The sequence below is a fragment of the Leptodactylus fuscus genome, chromosome 1 (genome assembly GCF_031893055.1).
Source record: "Leptodactylus fuscus isolate aLepFus1 chromosome 1, aLepFus1.hap2, whole genome shotgun sequence".
In the NCBI taxonomy this organism is placed as follows: Eukaryota; Metazoa; Chordata; class Amphibia; order Anura; family Leptodactylidae; genus Leptodactylus; species Leptodactylus fuscus.
In genome coordinates, this window is record NC_134265.1 from 210,615,695 (window position 1) to 210,639,693 (window position 23,999).

The following is a 23,999-nucleotide window of genomic DNA, read 5'->3' on the forward strand; positions in this document are numbered from 1 at the left end:
CTTCACAATGTCTCAAGTATTGGAGTCACAATAAATTTAGAGATAACAAAAATATAAAAATGAATATGTATAATAGTGCCATAGTGGTGATCAATAGCTGTAAAATGGACAGTTATGTCTACAATTACATGTTATTATAATGGATACACAAAATACAAATAGGAGTACAATACGGTTATATTGTAATATTATAGGTATAGCACAAATGGAGTGATCAAACCATGTATAATACGCCATATGTAATCAGGGCCGGTTTTAGACAAAGTGGGGCCCTGAGCAAAACTAAAAGCCGGGCCCTCATATCCTGACATACCAACACCATCATATTCAGTCATTTCAGAAGTCAGGGCTGCACTTCTAGCGGTATTGATATAGTCTTAAAAGATCAGGAATACAAAAAAAAAAATTGTAAAGATATATATAGTTGTGAAACTGCTATGTGTGTACCGCTATACTGGGGAGAATTATTACCACTATACAGACAATACACATCATGTATAGACCAACACCACCTCTATACAAGGCCCAGATAGTACACAACCTACACACTATGATGACCGCCATTTCATTGTATAATGAATCAAAGACCATAGCCGTGCACTACACAGCCTTCTAACCTAATAAACATCACATCAATTAAAGGGTTTTCTGGCCCCAAATTGACTTTTATACTAACAATATATCCACAGGATGGCTCATCAGTATGTCAGTATATAATTTGTCAAGATTCAACACCCGAACCCTACACAGATCAGCTGTACTGCATCACGTTAGTGCCATGACAGTTGGAAGAATACAAAATGAAGTCCATAGATCCATTCAAAAACCAAAAGAGGGACGTCCGTGCAAAATATCAAGTCACATCATCACAAGGGCTATCAGCTCTGGTGAAGCAAAAAAACAGCAGTAGAGGTGGAGGTATGCTTTGTAATAGTGAGATCACAGACATGTGTGCAATGCACATTGCGAAAGTGTGGAATGGTGGCCCAAATAAAGAAGTGAAGAGTTGACAATTTTATCATAAAAGCATTGGCTCAAGTTTGTAAAAAAAAGTAAGAAAAGTGGACAGTAGAAGATTGGAAATGGGTGATTTGGAGCGATGAGAAGAAAGTCAATAGACTGGGCTATGATGGGTGCAAATGGATCTGAAAGAATCAGAGGTACAACGGAGGTAAAGAATCGAGAAATCGAAGGAACGGTCAAGTTGCTGGGGGAAGCCTGATGAAATGGGGTTGTTTCAGAGCGAAAGGTGTTGGATACCTGACCAGGATCAATGCTGGCTACATGAAAGTAACCTACAAGCGCATTGCAGAAATTGCATGCCGGAAGAGCCACGAAAAAGAAGCTGGGGACCATTGGAAACCCAGGAGAAGTGAGTATAAGTATTTGTTATTTTTCTCATCTACCCTGGGCAGGCTTCCATTGGAAAGGGGCCTGATGGTATGCACATAGCAGTGACTGAAGTGGCCCAGCGTGAGGTGATTCAAACCAAAATCTTTCAAACTGAACATAATTTTAAATTCTTTATATTTGCAAAAATGTATCAACTTTTTAATTCTTTAGACAATTAAAATTATGTAAATGGGAAAACCTGTTTAGATTGAGTCCCTGCAAATAACAGCTATTAAAACACTTAATTACTTTAGTTTTATAGCGCCAACATATTCTGCAGCACTTTACAAATCAGAAGGGTACATGAACAGACAGTATAAGAGGTTACACTGTGACAAAAAAATTAACATATCAAATAGTAGGTACATAGCTGGTATGTGTAAATATATGGATACTAAGTGCGGTGAGCACAGGGCAACTTCTAGATGGAGGGGTCAGGTTCTAAGGAATAGATTATGAGGGATAGTTTAGGATAAGAAAAGTGTAGTGTGCGGAGATATAGAACAATGTGATCAGGTCATGTGATAAGCTGGACAAATCAGATGTGACTTTAGGGCATGTTTGAAACTGCCGTAGTTGGGTATTATTTGGATTGTCCTGGGAAAAGCATTCCAGAGCACCGCTGCAACTTGAGAAAAAAGTCTTGGAGATGGGAGTGGGATGTTCGGATAACAGAAGATTCAAATCAAAGGTCATTAGCACAATAGAGAGGATGGTTAGGGCAGTAGATAGTGATGAGGAAGGAGATGTAGGGAGGTGCGGCCCTATGGATGGATTTATAGGCGAGTGTGATCATTTTATATTGTATTCTGTGGCGAATGGGCAAGTAGTGAAGTGACTGACACAAGGTAGTTGAATCTGTATACTGACTTAACAGAAAGATGAGTCTGATGGCTGCATTCAATGCAGAATGTAGAGGGAAGAGTTTAGTAAGAGGAAGCCAAATTAGAAGGGAATTGCAGTATTCAAGTTGAATCAGAGCAACAATGAGGGTTTTTGATGTTACCACAGTGAGAAAATATTGCATTCTAGAGATGTTTTTGAGGAGTAGGTGACAAGAGTATGCAGGTGTCTGAATATGTGCGGTGAAGGTGAGAGCCAAGTCAAATACAACCCCAAGACAGTGTACATGCTACTTTGGTGTTATAGTAAGACCACAGATAGAAATGGAAATATAAGGATTAGGTAGTTCAGCACACACAAGAAGGTCAGTTTTTCAGATAAAGAGAAGACATGATGTTGGAGACAATGACTGGTGTTCTGTAGTAGTGCAGGGGTGATGTCACAGGAAGAGGTATATAGCTGGGTGTCATCAGTTTAAACTATGGTACCGAAATCCAAATCTGCTGATGGTTTGTCCAATCGGTGCCGTGTAGAGAGAGAAGAGGAGGTAGCCTAGGACCAAGCCCTGAGGAACCATAACAGCAAGGGAAAGAGGATAAGAGATCGCACGAGCAAATTATTCAGTAAATGAGCAGTCAGAAAGATTGGAAGAACACGAAGAGAGAGCGGTGTCCCTGAGGCCAACAGACGTGGAGCATAGTGAGGAGTTGGTGATCTACAGTGTCAAATGCTGCTGAGAGATCCAGAAGAATAAGTATTGAATATTTTTATTTACATTTAGCTATCAGGAGACTTTTATGAGGGCTGCTTCTGTAGAGTGTAGTGCACGAAAACCCGATTGTAAGGGATCCAGAAGAAATATAGCAGAGATGGATCAGGTGGGAACACATTGAGCATTCTAGGAATTTAGAAATGAAGGGGAGGGTAGAGGTGAGTTGATATTAGCACAAGATCAAACAATAGCTTTCACCTTTAAAGAACACAGTCCAAAATTAAAGCTGTGCTATGACTGGTTGCCTTGGGCATCAAAGACAGTTTTCCTTTTAGAAAACTTCATAAATCTCCCCTATAGCTTTTATATAAAGAGAAGCTACAATTGGTCTGTCTTTGAGGGCATTATAGAGGTATGTCTAGCAGTCAGTAATCTCTCATAAAGAGGGAAAGTACACAAAAATATCCTTCAACAGCCTTTTTATATGGAAAGCACCTTCCAATCCCATTGTGATATGTACTAGTGTCTAAGGAGACCACACCTGTAATCATTTGGCTGAGACATAACTGTATGCAGGATTTTGCAATAATCTGATATTTCTATCTGGGTACGTTATTTTTTTTGTCAAATTAATATGTTTTAATGAAGTCTGGAATATTCTTGAAATTACCTTAAAATGTTAATGCGGTCATAGGAAAAAATAAAAGCAGCTACAAAAAAAAAAAAAAAAAAAAAAAAAAAAAAAAAAAAAGAAGAGTTGACCTTTGAACGTATTAGTGCCAAAAATGTGCTGTGCACAGAATGTTAATCGCAGGAGGATGTGGTAAAAGAGTTTGCAGCTTTCCTGCAGAGGTTACACAAACAAATCTACATATTATCTACACAGAAGCTAAACTGTTATCACTAATATATGCAGTACTTGTATTCCTTGTGAAACGAGTTCTTGAGCATCTTTTCTTATAGCTCTATACAGTGTAGCTCCTAGAAATGTATGAATAAGTTGACAACTAGGGGTTACTAAACCGTCTCAGATTGTGCAAGGACATGCTCTTTCCCCCCCAACTGGCAAAATCCAGTTGTCGATATAGTCTTAAATTTCTAATTTAGGACACTAAAGCATCAACAGGTCCTTACAGATATATGGTTTATCGTTGCAGTTAACCACATAGAAGACCTGTCCGTGCTTGTGGTTTAGTGTCCCAAATTTACCTGACAAGTTTCCAATAAACTTGTTTCTAAGAATGAACTTATGCGAGGCACAGAGGGGGTTAATGTGAGGGACATGATGGGATTAACTGCTATTAACCTGAGGTACATGGAGTTACTAAGCTGTAATACACATGACCAGACTTTTTATCTGCAATGGTGGATATAATTATGGACTATTAAATTTCAATGGGTCCGTACACAGATGCCGTCGCTTTTGCGGCTGTGTGTCTGGGCCAAATTGAAGCGCTACATCTTATGGAGCAGGTCCTATATGTGTCCTATACCTGTCCTATATGTGTCTGCAAATTGCCCTATTAATTCATTTTTGATGTAAAGATTGGTGATCAGTTAAAGGGGTTGTCCCATCACAAGGATCCTATCTATACTGCTTGTTAATGTGGATGTAAGACTTTTCCTAAATACATTGCTTCAGCAAAACTCCTTTGTTTGTCCACTATATTACTTTATTCATTTTTTTTTTTTTTGACACATCCCTTGACTTATCTGGTCATAAGTCAAGTGATGTATCTGCTGCTCAGAGGGGGGGGGGGGAGGAGGGGCTAAGTGCATGGGAGCGAGCCTGTGGGGGGGGTAGTTTACCCTTTGGGGGAAGGGGCCGCCAATACAGACCCGGCATCCGCTGTAATAGAGAGGCGGATGCCGGGGAGGGTTAGACGCCGGTACAGATGCCTGCAACATCGCTATGCTCCTGCCCTGCATGAAGCCAGCAGCGGCGGGAGCGTTGCTGCTATTCCGGGGGGGGGGGGGGGGGGCTGGTGGGGTGGAATAACAGCATCGCTCCTGCCGCTGCTGGCTTCATGCAGGGCAGGAGCATAGCGACGTTGCAGGCACCTGTGCCAGCATCTAACCCTCCCGGCATCCGCCTCTCTATTACAGCGGATGCTGGGTCTGTATTGGCATTGTGAAGGCTAGACTGGTCTCACCATCTATGAGTGTGCACGCAGGGCCAGCGGCATCTCGCTGTTGGCTTTGCATATGTAACCCCGCCCACAAATGATGCAACAAAGCAGGAAGACAGAAGATTGCACAGCAACGAAGACTGGTGAGTATGCGACGTGGGAATACCCCTTGTAATTTTATTGGTATCTATTTTAATATTGTAAATTTTCCAGCAGCTGCATTTAAATGCATTTCCCCCCTAGGCTTATACTTGAGTCATTTTTTTGTGGTAAAATTAGGGGCCTTGGCATATATTCGAGTATGTACGTTACATATTGGATATTGCCACAAACGTAATGCCATGAGTAATACAACTATAATGTTATTCCCTCCTACAAGGTGAAAGGAGAAAAAAAAGAAGATATGCCACAATTGCCGCTTTTGATCTGTTGGTGACTGAAAAACTTTAAGCTTAGGCCCAATGTTGCAGAAGCAAAGCATTTTTTGTTGAAGATTTTACTGCGTTTTTAAGCCAAAATCTGGAGTGGCTTCAAAAGGAATGGAAAATATAAAGGAAGCATTTAGATTTTTTTTAGGTTTTCCTTCTGTTATGTCTACTTCTCACTTTGGCTCAAAAAACCAAATCAAAATCTGCAACCAAAAAAGTGCTGTATTGCCACAATGTGGAACCTTAGTTTTATACAAAACAGGCAAAACGTTTTTACATTTATGAAACACCACCAATAAAAATGTCAAGTTTTTCTCTGTGTTGTTTTATCTCTATGTTTTATTCTTTTTGCTGTTGTGTACCTGTTTTCCCTGATTATCCTGTTTACTTTGTTGCATCTCCTTCAATAAAACGAATTTAAAAAAAAATAAATTAAAGTCTTCTTGTAAAGCCCCCCCCCCCCATAATTTCATTGGAAGATAAATGATGTTAGCAAGAAAAAAAGATTTATCTATCTATCTATCTATATATATACTGTATATATATATATATATATATATATATATATATATATATATATATATATACATACTTTATATATATATATATATATATATATATATATATATATATATATATATATATATATATATACATATATACAAAAGACTATAGAAATCTGGTATCAATGTAATTGTATCAACACAGAATGAATTTAAAAGGTGGTTTGTCACCTGGTGAATGATTTATAGCATAAAAAGCCCATAGTAAATATTGTTTTTTTTTCCATTTCCTCCCAGAAAAGGTTAAGAAAATCAATTATATGTACTCCAAAATGGTGCTATTAAACACTACAACTTGTCCCACAAAAAGCAAGCCTTTGCATTAAAAAAAATAAAAAGTTATGGCTCTTGGTATGCGACAAAAGAAAGAAACAAAAATTAGCTTTGTCATTAGAGCACAAAACTGGTCACTAAAGGGTTAAAGGGTTTTCACTTCCATGGTCTGGCAGAATGCTTTTTGATGAACAGGTGTTCTGGCAATGTCATGAACCCCAGGTCATGTGATCTGAGGCAGCATTGGACACCCTGGGTCATTCCACTCGCCCTCCTTCCCTAATCTCACTGGAAATTAATTACCTGTGCAATGGGACTGGCTGACTATAGTTGGAACTCCCAGGTCCATCAAAAGCATTCCACTGGACCTGAAAAATGAATAAATACTCAATGGACAACTCCTTTAAAGATCGCCAGGGGTCTGACACCTGGGCCTCTGCCCATTTAGTTGTATGAAGAGACTACAGCGCTCACATGAGGCCATGTGACTAATTAATGTGAAATCACATGGCCTGTCAAGCAGAAGTGGCACTTTGGGAGTGCTGTTCCTGCTTCAAACATCTTATTCTTGGTAGTCATCAATAGATCTTCAGTTGATGATCTATCCTAATTATAAGTCATCAACTGAAAAGTAACGGAAAACCCCTTAAGGCTAGGGCCCCATATGGTGTCCCGCAGTAAAAAAGCGCTGCAGGAAAAGACGCAGCAGCAACACATCACGGTATATTTATAGGGAAACCGCTGGCGTTTCCATAGATATAATCCACATTTTGCGATTTCGAAATCCACAACAGTTTTGGAAATTGCCGCGTGTCCGCACCACGTATTTTACCACAAAGTGGGGATGGGATTCACGAGAATCCCATCCACTTTGCTGTGACTTTAAAACACCGCCTTTTTTCCACAGCGTTTCCGGCAAGTGGGGCCCTAATCTTAAAGTGTAGGAAACTAAGTACTGATTCAATTTATTTAATTTTTTTTTTTTTTTTTAAAAACTGTATTCAACTTACTTGGCATTAAATAAGATTTAATGAATAGAAATAACATAAGTTTGCTATTTACTGGTATGCAATATTAGTCATGGACACATGCAACAGGCTGCAACGAAAGGAAGATTGTGGCTTTAAAAAAAAAAAAAGATAAGAAAAAGGAAGAAGCTTTAGCAACTCCATTGTCTAAAAAGACATCAGATGTCCAAACCCATGTACTTCTACAAGAAAATACAAATACATTTGAAGTGTTTTATAACGTTTAACTTGCCAATTATCAGTGCTATGCAGGGAAAACTAGCAAGAAGCATTGAGAGAATGCAGCTCTGAAGACTGTAGTATTATGAATGCAGCTCTGATCTAACTGTAATACAGGACTCATACAAAATAAATGAAGCAAGTTCATTACTTATTTAGACTAATTCTATGTAAACAGTCAAATGCTGTTCGAACATTGTCATGGACCTAAATTAATTTTTCATGACTGCCCACTTTTTCCTTGACTGTCTTACTTATCAAAACTAACACGTACAGTATATGCAACTAGATTGGTAGTTTACTTTTGCTACCATTCAAGTCTAAGCTCTTGTATGTTCTTCCTCTGCGGGACTGCGCACATCGACAAGTGGGATGAAGAATGTGGATTAAGCAGGGTGACCCACGTTACAGATAAGGGACAGCAACAAAAAGAGCTAGACACAGGACCAGAGTAGAAGGGGAAAAAGAAGGAGGCTGCAGCTTCACATGTGACATAGATCAGCTAACTGGGAGCAGACAGACACACAACATCTACTTACTATCATCTGCACGAACGGTGAGCAGTGAGAAATAAACAACAATCAATAATTCAATACATGTAGCAACAGGTTACCACACTGCCTCATATACCACTGTCAGCCTTCGATACATTGCTTACTGGCATTAGTGTTTTAGAATTTGGATCATATTACATGCTGGGTTATCTTGCTGCCATCTTGTAGCCAATTCATTCACTGCTATACCAAATCAAATTCTATATGGTGTAGTAATTCTCCTTATGAAATCCTTTGAAATATATAGAATTTGTGGTGAAGTCAAGTCACAAAATAATGAAATTCAGTCTCAGATGATAAAGGTGAATTATTGCATTTAGCATACAACATATTTGGTGTTAAAGTATATAATTCCATAACTACGGTACTGATTTGTTTAGAAAAAATTAACACAACAGAACATAATGAATATTTGCTGTGACCAACTTTTAGGGGAAATTAAAGATTGCTTTTTTTCAATGTATGTCAAAATGCTGATCAAACTATGTAGCACAACATGACACTACAGGGGTTACACAGACAACAGATAATCATGGGGCCCAAAACCTTTTCAGCTTCTTCGTCAAACATAGCAGTCTTATTGTAGGACAATTGTGTCACATTTCCTGGCCACATTGGAAAACTTGTTATTCAGCTGCTGTACCAGGCATAGCCAAAACCCTATGTATAATATGGAGCTGTACCAACGGAAAGAATGCACTGCCAATTAAAGGGATGCAGTGCTTGTTGGATCTCTGTGACCCCTTAAAGGGGTTGTCCCATCACAAGGATCCTATCTATACTGCTTGTTAATGTGGATGTAAGACTTTTCCTAAATATACTGCTTCAGCAAAACTGCTTTGTTTGTCCACTATCTTACTTTATTCAATTCATTGTTGACACAGCCCTTGACTTATCTGCTCAAAAGTCAAGTGATGTATATGCCTGCTCTCAGGGGGGAGGGAGGAGGGGCTAAGTGCATGGGAGCGAGCCTGTGTTTCTAGCTATTCCTGTGTCTACACCATGTGACCTAGTTTCCTGCTCTCAGATAGTAGAGAGGAGCTGCTTTCAGTTCTGAACTCATCTTCTGTTCTCCCAGTTATCAGGTTAGCTAATTCAATTGTGTTCATTATGGCAGAGACAGGCAGTCTCTATATGTAACACAGAATGGAGTTGCTCCTGCCTGTATTTCATAGTCCAATATTGTGCATATAATGTTTTTGAGGACCTTTGATGACATCACAGGCCCTTCAGCTGCCCCATAGGATCACGCTATACGATGGGCAGAGCTACACACTAATTTGAAGGGGCGGAGCTAAACAGCATGTTGCATGTGAAACCCCGCCCACCAAATGACGCAAGAAACCAGGAAGAAAGAAGATTGTACAGCAGTGAAGACTGGTGAGTATGTGACGTGGGAATACCCCTTTAATTCTGTTGACTAACAGGAACCATACGATCAAACCCCCAATGATTAAACACCAATGGCCTTATAAAAGAAGAAACCTATTTTGTAAGCTTGATAATATACCTTCATTTGGAAGCAAGACAGTTGCTCATACATACATTCTTAAAAGCATGTTTAGATAATGTATAAATATTGTTTTAAAAAATCTCTGCTGCTGCTCTGTCCTGGAAAAGCTGATCTACAGAGGTCCTGGCTGTTGTATCATCGCAGATGTAATATTGAAAGCCTATTCTAAGGACCACCAATATTAGAGACATGGATAAATCGTTTAAAGTGGTTGTCCAGGAATTGGAGCAACTCATGTGCTGGGCGGGAGGTGTAAAATAAAAAACAAATAAATAAAAAAAGAATACTCATCTGTCCCCAGCACTCCATTGTGCCCCGCCAGCGTCCATTCGGTTTCGTGCTGGCACCTTCTTGCTGGCACCTCGTGTGACCATTAAGACCAATTAGGTACAGGATTTCCAGAAATGAAGCCATGAGACTGAACAGACATATGCAGGGGAAAACGGGGTGCTGGGGACAGTTGAGTATACTTTGTTATTTTTTTTTTACACCTCCCTGGCGGCCACCACAGTGACTACTCCAGTTTATAGACAATCTGTTTTAAGGGGTTGCCTGGGCCAAATTTTTTATGGCCACTTCACTGGTCCCCCCATACAGTGGTCTCTTCACTGGTCCCCCATAATGTATGGGGAAAAGTGACGGGGCCATTATATTGTGTGGGAGCAGTGATGGGGTAACAACCTGTGCAGAAGGGGAATGTTAAACTGTGTGGGGCATATTAAAGAGGTTGTCCAGTGTTAATCTTTTTTATGGCCTATACTCAGGATAGGCCATAAATATCTGAAACCCTCACATTGCAGAAACACATCTTTGGCTACTACAGAAAAAAAAATTATGTGTTTTACTGAATCAGCAAAGTGAATGGAATTTAATCAATTTTACCTCATCCGCACACTGCAGGAAAAAAAGATGTGGAACAGCCACAAACTCTAAAATGCGAGCTGTCAGGGTCTGGGGTTGCTAGGTGGGGTGGCATAGACACACAAGTCCATTTTTTAGTCCAAAACAAAGGTAGAGTTTATTTTCACTCAAAAAGGTAGTGCAGCAACAAAAGGAAACAATACAAAAATAAATACCTGCCCAGCTAGGGAAGTGTTGCTGCTGGAGCTGGCTTCTTAAGCCTCCTTGATGAGGAGACTCTCTGCAGCTGAGTCGCTGCCGGAACATCCCCAAAGTGTGTACTGGAGGGGGGTGGAATCCAAGCCCAAGGTAAAAATCCAGCCCAATACTGAGCATTTACCAAAATGCTCAGCAGACAAAAGTTGCCTGCTGAGAACAAACATTCCTGGAGTTTTCTCATCTCACCCACCTGAGTAGTCTGGGTGAGATGTACATCCCCTCCATTACCTGACCAGCCATCGGCTTACAGAGCGCTTCTAAAATCATGACCAAATAACTCCCTGTGAACTCAGCCTTAGGCTAAAGCCCCATGTAGCAAGCAGTAGCAAAAAGCGCTGCAGGAAAAGCCCCGGCGGCAACACATCAGTTTTTCCTGCAGCGCTTATTGCAGAAACTCCACAGAGATTTCCTCTGAGGACTTTCTGTTTCCTTTAGGGTAAGTTCACACAGGGTTTTTTGGTCAGGATTTTGAGGCCGTATCTGCCTCAAAATCCTGACCAAAAAGACGTCTCCCATTGAAATTAATGGGAGTCAGTCAGTTTTTTTTTTCTGGGAGCCGTTTTGTTCCAGCTCCCGGAAAAAGAAGCAAGATACTCATTCTTCAGGTCGTTTTGCCTCACGATTTGGCCTGAATACACTCACCTCCTCCTGACTAGGACCATGCATTGGACCTAATCTGGAGCGGAGTGTGCGACTGGATACTGGTGCACTGCACCGGCATTCAGTCGCGGCTACCTAATTTTGGTCCGGAACCTGAGGCTGCCTTCGCCTCAGTTTCTGGACCAAAAAACCCCGTGTGAACTTAGCATTATACCCAGTGCCGCACCTCCCATGAGGCGACCTGAAGCGAGCGCTTCAGGCGGCACTATGCCAGGGCCTCAGGGAGGGCGGCATTTTTGCTAACCTAAGCCAGTCCAGGACAAGCTGTCCTGGACTGGCTTAGCACCGAGCGGTGGTTTGGGGAGGCCACTGAAGCAGCGCTGCTCCGGCAGCCTCCCCTCACGCTCAGGCAGAGAGCAGGCAGCCTCCGGGCCTACTCTCTGCCGGCGAACGGGGCTAAGCCCCGCCCCGATCCACCCGGCCATGCCCCCAATCCACCCGGTCACGCCCCCGATCAACCCGGTCACGCCCCCGATCCGCCCCCTCCTCCCGGCGGGGGGGGGGGGGGGGCGGCTTTCTGCAGTTAGCTCGGGCGGCGAAAGGGGAAGGTTCACCCCTGATTATACCTATAGGGAAACTGCAGGTGTTTCTGTAGGTATAAGTCACATGCTGCAATTTTTAAAAAACAAACAGTTTTGGAAATTGCAGTGTGTCTGCCGTGTGTGTTTCTGCAATGTGTGGATGGGATTGCACTATATACCTACACACTCAGGCCTGGTTCACATCTGCGTTCAGTAATCCAATCGGGGAGTCCGTCCAATCGGGGAGTCCGCATGGGGACCCCCCCCCCCCCAAACAGACTACTGAATGCATTAGCAAGCGGTGTGCAGTGAAAGCACACGGACCCCATAGACTATAATGGGGTCCATGTGCTTTCCGTGTGGTGTCCGCAGGGAACATGCGGACAGAAAAGTACTTCATGATCTACTTTCCTGTCTGCATGACTCGTGCAGACACCACGCGGAAAGCACACGGACCCCATTATAGTCTATGGGGTCCATGTGCTTTCACTGCACAACGCTTGCTAATGCGATCATTAGTCCATTCGGGGGGATGGTGGGGTTCCCATGCGGACTCCCCGAATGGATTACCGAACATAGATGTGAACTAGGCTTTATACATATACCATATATACTCACACATATACATTTATATACATTCATATGCCATATATAAATTATATATATACTTATATGAATGTATGAATACGATATACACTCACACATACACATTATTATAGCATACTGTATATACTCACACATACCTGTATACAAACATACAGTACTCACAGTATACAAGACACATACTTTACACAAATGTACACATATATACATATTAAACATACATATTTTACCAAAAGAATTTACTCACATATTTCAGCAGTGAAACATTGCAGCAGATGGCTACTATCTTCCCCACACACTATGATGTGAGAGACGACTCACTGTGAGGAGGAGGGGGAGGGAAGAAGTCTGGGCAACAGGGACGAGACTTCATAGGAAAGCAGCATAGCAGCTGCAGGTAAGTGAAGGAAGAGGCCATTAGCTGATACTGAAGATGCACATTCTGTCCTCCGATATGTACAGCTTCAGCTAATCGGGGCCCCTGTGTGTTGAGGTAAATGCATTGGTCAGGTGCCTGACCAATGCATCTGCATTGGTAAAATGAAAACTTTCAGTCAGGACTCGGGGCCCACCGGGGATTCACCGATTCCCCGGTGGGCCAGTCTGACCCTGTTTGGAAGCAGTACCAACAAACTTTCCAGTCCCAGTGAAACATGCCCTACTTCTTGTACCTGCATCATCAATTTTTCCACTCAAGAATCTTGGTTATAAGCAATGTGGAAGTTATATTAGTTATCCTGTTGGCAACTTTTCATAAAATCCGTAAAACTAAGAACAACGTATTAGAATTTTAAGAATATTAAAATCAAGATATAGACCCATATAGTTTGAGATTTCTTTCATTAAAGGGGGGTGCGCTGTAAAATATCAAGCCCATGATGTAGCTAGACCTGCTTTAGGCTAAGAACACAGTTAAAAAATGCAGCGGAAAAAAAAAAAACTGTTGGAAAAGTATCCCTTTTTTTCCACACTGTTTTTAATTGCATTGTTCTTTGTGGTTATTCTGCCTCATTAAATCGACATGCTGTTTTTCAAAAATGCTTGTGTTTTTGAAAATGCAGCTTGCTAGTTTTTTTTCCCCACACTGTATGGATGAGATTAGCCAGAATCTCATTCACTTTGCTGGTACTATAAAATGCAGCATTTTTTTCTGCTGTGTTTCCGCATCATGGGGCCTTAGCCTAAAAGAATTATCATATAAGAGCAACCACTGAGACCTCCACCAGTCACTATACAAGTGTTCCAGAGACACTCATTTGAATTGAGTTGTTGTGATCACACATACACAGTGCCATTCCTTTAGGGCCCCTTCACACGGCGGATACTCTGGCTGATTCGGAATGTGTAAACGTTCCGAATCATCAGCGTTTAAAGCAGGTCCCATTGCTTTCTATGGGAGCCAGTATACGTGCGCTCCCCATGGAAATGAGTGGGCTGCTTTTTCCCATTAATTTCTATGGGGAGCGCGCGTATGCCGGCTCCCATAGAAAGCAATGGGACCTGCTTTAAACGCTGCTGATTCAGAACGTTTAAACGTTCCGAATCAGCCAGAGTATCCGCCGTGTGAAGGGGCCCTTAAAAAGGACTGATAGAGAGCCTATACTGAACTATCTGTCATTCCCTATCCTGTTCGTAGGTAATGAATGTTTGTTGTGGGATATTCCCTAATTTTTGCTTTATTAAAGTTCTTATCCTTTGCCCCGTTTGGTTATCATACAGCCAGAATGTAGAAGTACACTGTAAGGATGGCTTCAGTTCTCTCAGACTATGCCCGTCAAAGCCCTTTCATAGACAGTTATTTGATGGCTGACATAATACTACTTGACCTGACTCCAACTGCCATTTAGTGTAAGTTCACATGGCAGAAACCTTTTCCGCCGTGTGGCATTTTGGCGCGGCTACCCATGATGGGATGCTGATGCAGTGCATTGGCATCCTGCTCCTGATAAGGCCCGAATAAATGGGCCTACGCAGGAGGGTGTCTCGAGCCGCAGAATCCACGTGAAGACAGAGCATGCAGCTTTTTTTCCCACTGAAATGAATGGGAGACGTTTTTGCAGGCGGATTTTCCCTGTCAAAGCCCCAGATTTTTCCTGCCAGGCCCTGGATCTTTTTTTTTTTTAATAGATCGTTACCTGCTGGTGCATCCTCTCTCATGAGAGTCATCATGTAAGAGGGGGAAAAACTGAGCTCCAAACATTGTAAACATACATTATAAATAGTCAGCACAGGCTTTTCACTTTAAAAACTCCCTCTACAGCCATGACCTAGTATATAGTTTACTGATTACTATACTTTTCTATTTGATTTAGCAAATATATTTTATATATTTTATATATTTTTAAAGGGAACAATATAGTAACAAACTCAATTTTTGGACTGTAGATTTTTCTTTATTCTAAAATTTGCACATGTTTATGGGAGCTGCCATCTTGCCAGCGCTCAGTATGGTCCTGGACTAGTCAGCCAGCCAGCTCTAGTCTGAACACAACTCATTGAGGTCTAGAGAAGAGTTCCTTAGGCATGTTTTGCGAAGGGAGGGAAATAGATAAATTGTGATATCACCTATTGTTGGTAGTGGATGTAATGCTAGGTGTTATGTTGTGTTATTTATAGCTGAGCTGTATTTGAGCTGTTATTTTCTGTTGTAATGTTTGTAGAGATGTTATTAATTGCAATGCAGTCTTGTCTGTGATATAAATGAGGTGACTGCTGAAAAGAAAATCTAGAGAGAATTGGCAAGTGTCAGTCCATCAGGCTTAATGGCCAGAGTGAAAATTGCAGGCTATAGTAACTAGAAATTTGCTTCTGTGTTGTATGAAATAGGAGATTCTCATCATATAACACTAAGGCTGCAACTACACCTCTATTATTTCTGAGATATCACTGGTTGAAAACAGTTAGGATTGGAGAATTCATATGTATCCAAAGCAAATTTCTACATTTTATAAATGCCTATAATATAACTGAAGTGACCCCTCCTTCCAATATTTTCCCTGATTTACACACACAAGCCCATACACCATAAGCCAGGGACAGCTTTCCATAGAGAAGCAAGGAAAATTATGTAGGATTTCACAGAAAAGAGTCAAAATTTGTTAATAAGAATTGATGTTATTTTGTTTTCCTTTAGTCCTAAAAGCAGCACAATATGGAGTATTTCTGTTCCTGTGACATGGAACATTTATTAAACAATAAAATCACTCAATGAATTATGGAGTTCATCCTATGGCCTATAATAGCCTATAGTAAAAAAAAAAAAAAAAAAATCAACTCTTTCCTTGTGTCCTACAGCAAAGGCCGTTGACTATGAATTTAAAATATAATATAGCCAATAACAGTTGATAAATGCAGTATGCGAGCTCCATGAGGCAGTATTGCCACTCTGATTCAGAGAGATCAGACTAGTTTCAGCCCAGAAAGTAGAGCGTAAATGGCTGGAATGGGCTTTGACAAACCAAGGGGGACATAACTCATGTGATTCAAAGGTGATCCTTATAGCTTCCTTAATCGAATCCTTACACCTCTATTTAATCCAGAGAAGAGAATCAAGCACCATTCTCACCATTCTTGAAGTTACTGAACCTATTGAATAGATCTTTAAACATCTGGCTAAGTTTAGCGTAGGAGAAGGGAAAATAAAGCAGGAGAGGGAAATAAAATTGACAGATTTTAAGCGCTAAGTATACTTCCTAGGTCTACTTCCTCCAAGAGTTCAAAAGGAGGAGAACAAAGGTGATAACAGCCTGATTCTAGCAGATCCTTTCAGGAATCTCTTGACGAGATTTCTGAGATAACGATCTTTCTAAGAAGGCAGATAATGCAGCGATTTGAACCCTCAGGGTAGAAATGGTGAGACCTTTATGAAAGACGCCTTTAAGGACATCGAGGATAATAGAGAAAGGTTAGAGCTGTTAGCAACCTTCCTAGAGCACCAAATATCTTTTTTCACTCTAGCATAGTTCACTTAGTGGAATCTGCTGTAGAATAGGAGAGTTTTCTTAGGACAGCATCAGAGAGGCTTCTAGATTGTAGTAGGAGCTGGTCAACCTCCAGGCTTTCAGGTTGAATCTTTTCATGTTCAAAGCACTGAGACACAAGGTTCTGCACTGGGGATAGTCTGCAATCAGACACTCTACTGATCTGAATGAGTTGGGAAAATGACAAGCTCTTTGAGGGTCAGTGCACACAGAGTTTTTGGGTGCTGATTTTGATGCTGAATCTGCCTCAAAATCAGCCTCCCAATAAGGACTGGTCTTGCCTGATTTTCATCAATAAACTCTATATCTTGGAAATTGGAAGGTATATTTAGGCTAGCCTAAACCTCCTTGTAATGGACAGAGCTGCCTTCCTGATACAAAGATGAAATTTCACCTTGGCACTGAACTTTGTCATCATAAGATTCTTCTGGCATCCCCTGCTTCTGAGTGATTTAAGAAAAGGATTTCCTGATTCAGGAACCATTCTCCCACAAGAGGCTTCCCTCAGCTCAAGTGATCTACCTCTAGGTTGAGAATGTCGATTGGAGACGTGGTTCTTCTCTGAACAGAAAATGATTATACCTACTTATTCCAGAAGAGATTGGGATTGAGTTTCTCCCTGTTGGATGTTATGGAAGAGGATTCCAGTGGCAATTAGTTTTTGCCCTGGATTTACTAGATAGGTCTACACAAGGCAAATGTTCTGGTTAAAGGAACATTAAAAAGGAACGTAAAAACACATATATATATATATATATATATATATATATATATATATATATATATATATATATACATAATATAGTTTATCTCTACCTATGTCTGCAGGATTAACTGCTAAACTGCAGCACTGAACAGCAGAAATCTCACAGACATATATTGGGCAGACAGTATTTCCTGCCTCTGTCATTACAGACAAGCTATAAGCACAAGCATAACACCATTGGGATTTTGTATAAGGAAAATGTTTGTTCTCATACCGTGTTAGCCAGTGGGTAGGAAATATAAAAAAAACAAAAAACTTAAGAGTCTTCAGTAGTTAATACCTTTTTAATGGCTGACTAATAATGATGGTAGATTACAACGTTTCGGAAATTTACTTGAGAAAGGAGCCAAGAGCTCCGAAACGTTGTAATCTGTCATCATTATTAGTTAGCCATTAAAAAAGTATCAACTACTGAAGACTATCAGGTTTTTTGTTTTTTTTATATTTCCATTGGAATTTTGGGAAAGACGTGGCTTTTCACCCATGGGGTGGGGCTTAATTCATTCCCGTTCAGTCTATTGCTGTATATCAATGCCATTGCATGTAATGGAAGGAGTGCAGCTCCAGGACACAAGTTACACCAGTGAGGGGAGAATTACATGTGTGAGTTTTTATCTACTTTGTGAAAAATCACCCAGCTTTATCAGATTTCTGAAAGGCAAAACTAGCTAGCTATATTATAAACTGTTTATACAGGTAAATTTTGCACTTCAGCAGCAATCTGTATTACAGCACAGACTAGGACCCTGAAAGATACATCTGTCAAGTACCTCACATATTATCCACCTTTCCCAGAAGCCTGGAAGACAAATCTGGAAAGCTCTAATATGATTACAATGCAATAAGAGATATTTTTCTTTATATTATATTACTATACTCAGTATTTAGCAGCCCCTAATACACCATTACCTGGTATGCTACCCATAATGTCATCATAATTTACGGTCTATAAATGAGCCTAATGTTATACTGAATAGAATATGTTCTTATGAGAATTCAATGAAATAAAGAATTCATGTGAAGTCTGGCAAGTTCTGCTCCAGAACAAGGAGTTCAGAATAGCATTAGTGACATGTCACAACCCACTGGGTGCTTGGTTCTAGTTTCATATGCAAACCCTAAGCTGTGGCAAGTGAATTACTCTATATAGACTTACCGTTTGGTCTGTCAGTGGTGGTAGTACAATAGTTTTCTCCATAGTGTTCATTACAAGTTTCCAAAGTTCCTTCAAAACACGTTTTAAAACAGTCTTCTCACAAATTTTAGCAAAAAGAGTAAGGCTGACGAGAAAAAGTAGAGTTAGATATATTATGTTATATATGTTGATGGCATATGTTGCAACTTTTAAGGCACTTAAAAGAGATTTTGTGGTCCAAATTGATTTTTCATACTGATGACCTATCCAACACCAGAACCTTTTACATATCAGCTGTTGTTCCTGTCCACTATCGGCTTCTGGCACTCAGAGGCTGCTGCACACAGGTGACAGACCCCCACAGATCACATACTTATTAGTTATCCTCTCAACAAGTCATAAGTATGAAAAATTAATTTGAGTTTAGAAAAACCCTTTAAGGCCAGGGCCCCACATTGCAAAACGCAGTGTTCTGGCTACGGCGGAAATGCCATGGCAAAAAATACTGCATTTTACATTGCCTGCAAACTGGATGGGATTCTAGCTATCCTATTCACACTTTGCAGAAAAATAAATCTGCGTTCTTGTAAATCACAGCATGTCAGTTATACCTATGGAAATACTGGTGTTTTCTGTATAGATATAAAAGAGGCAGAAAGTCTACAGAGGAAAACTCTGCAGACTTTCTGTGAAAAACGCTGTGGAAAATAACGTGACAGGTTTCCAGTGCAGTTTTTTCCTCTGCATTTTTTGGCTGTGGCTTGCTACATGGGGCCTTAGTCTAAAGGCACTTGTTGTTAGTAATGAAATGTATTAAAACATGAACTCTTTATCCTAAGTCAGTGGTTCTTAACCAGGGTTCAATCAAACCCTAGGCCATATGCACGGTTCATTTTGTGTACCAGTAAAAAAACATACCTATGTCTTGAATTTGCAAATAAATCATATTTGATTTATCACTAAAGAAGGGTTCAGTGAATGTGCATATGAAACTGGTGGGTTCGGTACCTCAAACAAGGTTAAGAACCACTGTCCTAAGTGTTAGCAACAGTTTTATGAATGTAGTCCATAAAAGGAGAAGATTGACATGGACCACTCTGCACACAGCACATCTCCTCAGAGAGTCCATGATTAAGGCATACATTCTGCATGTTCTAAATATAGACAAATATCCTGAATATTAAAGCAGACATTGTTCAGAATTGCTCTTGGGGTAGACCATATGTTTTAAAAATAATAATGTTTTCATGATGAGGGGTCTCTAAGCATACTTATGTTGTACATCATCTGCAAATAAGTGTTCAGTCCCATTGAATCTATTATCCTTTACACTAACAAACTAATGTAATGTAATGTAAATTCTTATAATACATGGCACATCTAAGACAAACCATTCCAAGTTTATAACTCCCTTCTCACTTGCTATCAAGTGGATCCAGAATGGGCTGTAAAACATTGTCAGCATCTTGGGCCACGCTGCTGCAGTTACTGGCAGGCACATTTCCAGTTCCTTTGACCTGGCTCAGGATATCTCCCATTTGTTTCACACACTCCTCTATGTGTGGCTGGAAACTGAAAAATAGGTAAGCCAAAGAGAAACCCACAAATTATAAATGAGGTTTGGAGGATACAATATATATTTTCCATTTCACCAGAAGAAACGTCATCTTTGGTAAAACTACAAAATCAATTGCACCAAGAGATGCCAATTAATGTACAAAGATCACATATATTCACTTACCTTGTGGCAAACACTCTGCTGAGCTCATCTAGCACATTGTTAAGTTTCACCTGTAACTCCTTGAGAATATCACTCGTTTCTGGATCCAACTAAAAATTCAACATAAAAAAATGTTGAGACAAATGAGACTCATGATCTTGTGTCTTGCTAAACTGGGCTCAAATGCAGAATACAAAAGCAGCATAATGTAAACTAGAATCCACGGTCTTCATTTGCTGGGATTTAATGTGACTGAGACTGTAACTAATATAATATAATGCTAAACATTATGCCTTAATTTCAAAAACTTTCATATCCTGAGCAAATGTTATCACATAAAAATCTATTTTCGACTAAGGCCACACGTAGCGAGCTACAGCCAAAAAGTGATACGGAAAAGATCGCGGCAGAAACACATTATATAAAGTATACAGAGTTTTTCTCTGCTGACTTTCTGCTTCTATTATACCTATACGGAAAATGTCAGTGTTTCTGTATGTATAGCTGACATACTGCAATTTGCAAAAACGCAACGGTTTTTGAAACCGCATTTCTGCTGCAGATATTTTTCTGTAATGTGTTGATAGGATTAGACAGAATCCCATCCACTTTGCAGGTACTGCAAAACACTGCGATTTTTGTAAATTCGCCGTGTTGACACTACATGGGGTCCCAGCCTTAAAGAATATTAGCTAGTCTATATAAAGGTGATGTTTTGAAGTACTTACTTCTTTCCCACCCATTGCTTCAAACATTTTCTCCAGTTGGACCCGAAGTTGTTGGATGTTATTCATTAATATACATGGCTATAAAGATAGAAAGAAGCATTGATTATGACGTTAATTAATTAGACCCTTCCCCTTCTCCAGGAAAAAAAGACCCCCCTCCCTCAACCATGTAATTATAAAGAAGAATTATAAAAAATAAAAAAATACTGTGCTGCTGTTGGGACTAAGGGAAAACAGATTTAAAGGCTCAGGCACCACATTGCAGAAATTCAGCCTTTTTGTTGTTGCAGATTTTGTTGCGTTTTTTTGAGCCAAAGCTAGGAATGGATTGAGCAAAAGGTTGAAGTGCTGCCTGTATATTTCTACTTCCTGGCTTTAGCTCAAAAACCCACAACAAAATCTGAATTAAAAAAGCTGCTTTTCCGCAACATGGGGCCTTAGCCTAACATCATGCTTCCTTTATGTCTCACCAGCAGCACAATTATGAGGATTTGGCAAGCTGAATCTGTAGGGGGGGGTCCTCTTGAAGGACTGAATTGAAAATAGTACACCCAAAGGCAGTTGCTGAGCCCTAGAAATTGCAAAAGTTCACAAAAGTCTAGTATGAACTCCAGGAGACCACTGAATATGTTTGTTCTAGAGGAATTGAATTTCTCTCCAAGGCACCAGGGACAGGTGAGTATGATTTTCTTTTCTTTTCTTTTTTATCACTCCCGGCCTAGTTAATAGATAAAATTTTGGCCGGACAACTTTTTTAGTCAATAATGTGTAGGAGAATGTTTGGGGAACATTCTTCTTATATACTTTGAGTAGTTATTGCAATACAAGTGAAGAAAACGAAAAGGTGGCATTACTAAGACCCAGTCATAGCTTGTTTTTACTATAGAGGAATCAAAAGCAGAATAAAAAAAAGAGAGTATAGCATATAACAACAAATGTCATTACCGTGGTGCTTGTCATCCCAATAAGATGCGCACAATAGTAACAAAAATAAGAGGAAAAAACGGGGGGCACTCACCCAGACATCTTATCATAAAATCAGTACTTTATTCCATGTTATGGTAAAAGCAATACACAGGGGAGAGTGATTGCACAGTAAAACAGGCCAGGCAATGACCATTTTGCATTCAGTTAGCACTTCTTCTTGAAAAGGGTGCCCTGACTTCAATAAATATTCATTCACCATAACTAGTCATTCATCACAGCAACACGTCAACCGATCAGGGAAAATGTCTTATTATATTGCCCTGGACAAACTGGTAATCTATTTCTCCTGATCCCTCTCTGGTTGTTCACAGCTACTGTGAATTAGGGCTATGTAACTAGGTACTACGGTTCTCAGTTCACGCTCATTATACAGGGTCGGGCAAGTAAGACACCAAAAACTACACCCTGTACATTGATATACTGTGGACAAGTAAAGTGCAGTAGCCAATTTACATAGGAGCATGCCATATAATATAGATAAATCTAAATTTGCTTTTCAATTCTGCTTTTACTCCTGAGAATACTGGTGCACTAGGGCCTATTCACACGGAGTAAAATGGCGTGTAATTTGTAGTGTAATTTTTACACGTGTAAAAAATTTACACGTGTATTTTGGAGTGTTTTTTTTACACGTGGCGTTTCAGTAGCGTTTACGGAAGCGTTTTTTTTACACGTGTAAATGCTCCAAAAAACGCTTCGTAAACGCTACTGAAACGCCACGTGTAAAAAAAGACTCCAAAATACACGTGTAAATTTTTTACACGTGTAAAAATTACACTCCAAATTACACGCCATTTTACTCCGTGTGAATAGGCGCATCCAGTAAGCAGTTTCTTCAATCGGTAAACATTGCGAGAGAGTGAGCTGGACTGTATGACCTCTAATTAAATACTGGGAGACGATGTAACTATAACATGATAGGTCCCCTTTACTATGTCTCAACGAGTTTCTTTTATCGCTAAATTCATCAGGAGACAGGTCACAAATAAGTTATTGCCCTATAGAAATAGTTGCGCTTAGAACCGCATCTCCCGGGAAACTAGTGGTGATTTGCCGTACTTAGCAAGACTGACCAGTCTGAAGACTCAGACTGGAGACTCATTTGCATACGGTGAAAACTGTGAATATCACCGGAATGGCGGCGCGGAGAAGAAGAAGACATTTAAAGGTGGGGGAAGAATAGTCTTTCTTAAGGATATTCCTACATGGTAAGCCTGAAAAAAAATATTCTAATGATAGAGTCCCTTTAAAGGTACACTTCTGATATCTGTCTATCTATCTATCTATCTATCTATCTATCTATCTATCTATCTATCTATCTATCGTGTACCTTTATTATCTTATCTAGATGATACATTACCACTTTCTCTTCTTTCTTCTCTTTGGAGCAATGTGAAGCAAAGTCTTTAGAGATGATCTCTGCATACTGGAGAAGGACATTACTGATTGTCTAGATAAAGCAAGAAAAAATTAGGGTGTACTTAAATTTTAGTAAAAAAAATAACAATTCAGGGGAGATAAGAATGATATTCATAATCAGAAAAAAGACCTACTACCCCTAATATTGTAGCATTTCATTACACCTGTATAAGATTAAGAAATACACTGTTGGTAGCTCTTTTATAACATTGTACAGTGCAAGTGTCAAATTACATGGACAATACTGATAAAACTTATTGCAGGAGTAATGAATTTGTGATAGGCAATGGCAGAGGAGTTACATAATCTATGAGTAAAATGAATATAAAATTACAGTACACAAATATATTCATCTATATGTAAAGTCTAAAGCTTCGTACAGCTACTAAACCTATAAGAATATACTATTAGAGAGATATTACATCCACAGAATGTGCTCCTACCTTGGCAAACCTGCGCATATAATGTCCAACAATTTGAGGATCTGGACATTCCAGTTTCTTAATGATCTCAAAGCTCTGGTTGAGTTGTGAGAAAACATCCACCACGGAGCAAGAAAAGAGAGCGTGTTCTGAGGTCTGCTGAAACTGCAATGCAATTGGAATGATAAAAAAAACATTAAAAACACCAGGAGTGGATCACAAAGGAGAAGTAGAAATCTTCTTTCACTACTTTCTCTTTGCTTTAGGTTCCACTACAGTATTTAT

General features: G+C 39.9%; 1 protein-coding gene across 1 annotated transcript in view; it reads right to left on the minus strand.

Moving 5' to 3' along the window:
* Positions 1–23,999, minus strand: part of UNC13A (unc-13 homolog A) — a 210,686-nt gene that overhangs the window by 27,601 nt on the left and 159,086 nt on the right. The window contains exons 31-36 of the mRNA XM_075282689.1: positions 23,736–23,879; positions 23,234–23,323; positions 20,887–20,964; positions 20,180–20,268; positions 19,858–20,010; positions 18,460–18,583 (exon numbers count right to left, since the gene is read on the minus strand). Of these exons, the coding sequence (XP_075138790.1) occupies positions 18,460–18,583; positions 19,858–20,010; positions 20,180–20,268; positions 20,887–20,964; positions 23,234–23,323; positions 23,736–23,879 (678 nt within the window). The remainder of the gene's footprint in view (positions 1–18,459; positions 18,584–19,857; positions 20,011–20,179; positions 20,269–20,886; positions 20,965–23,233; positions 23,324–23,735; positions 23,880–23,999) is intronic.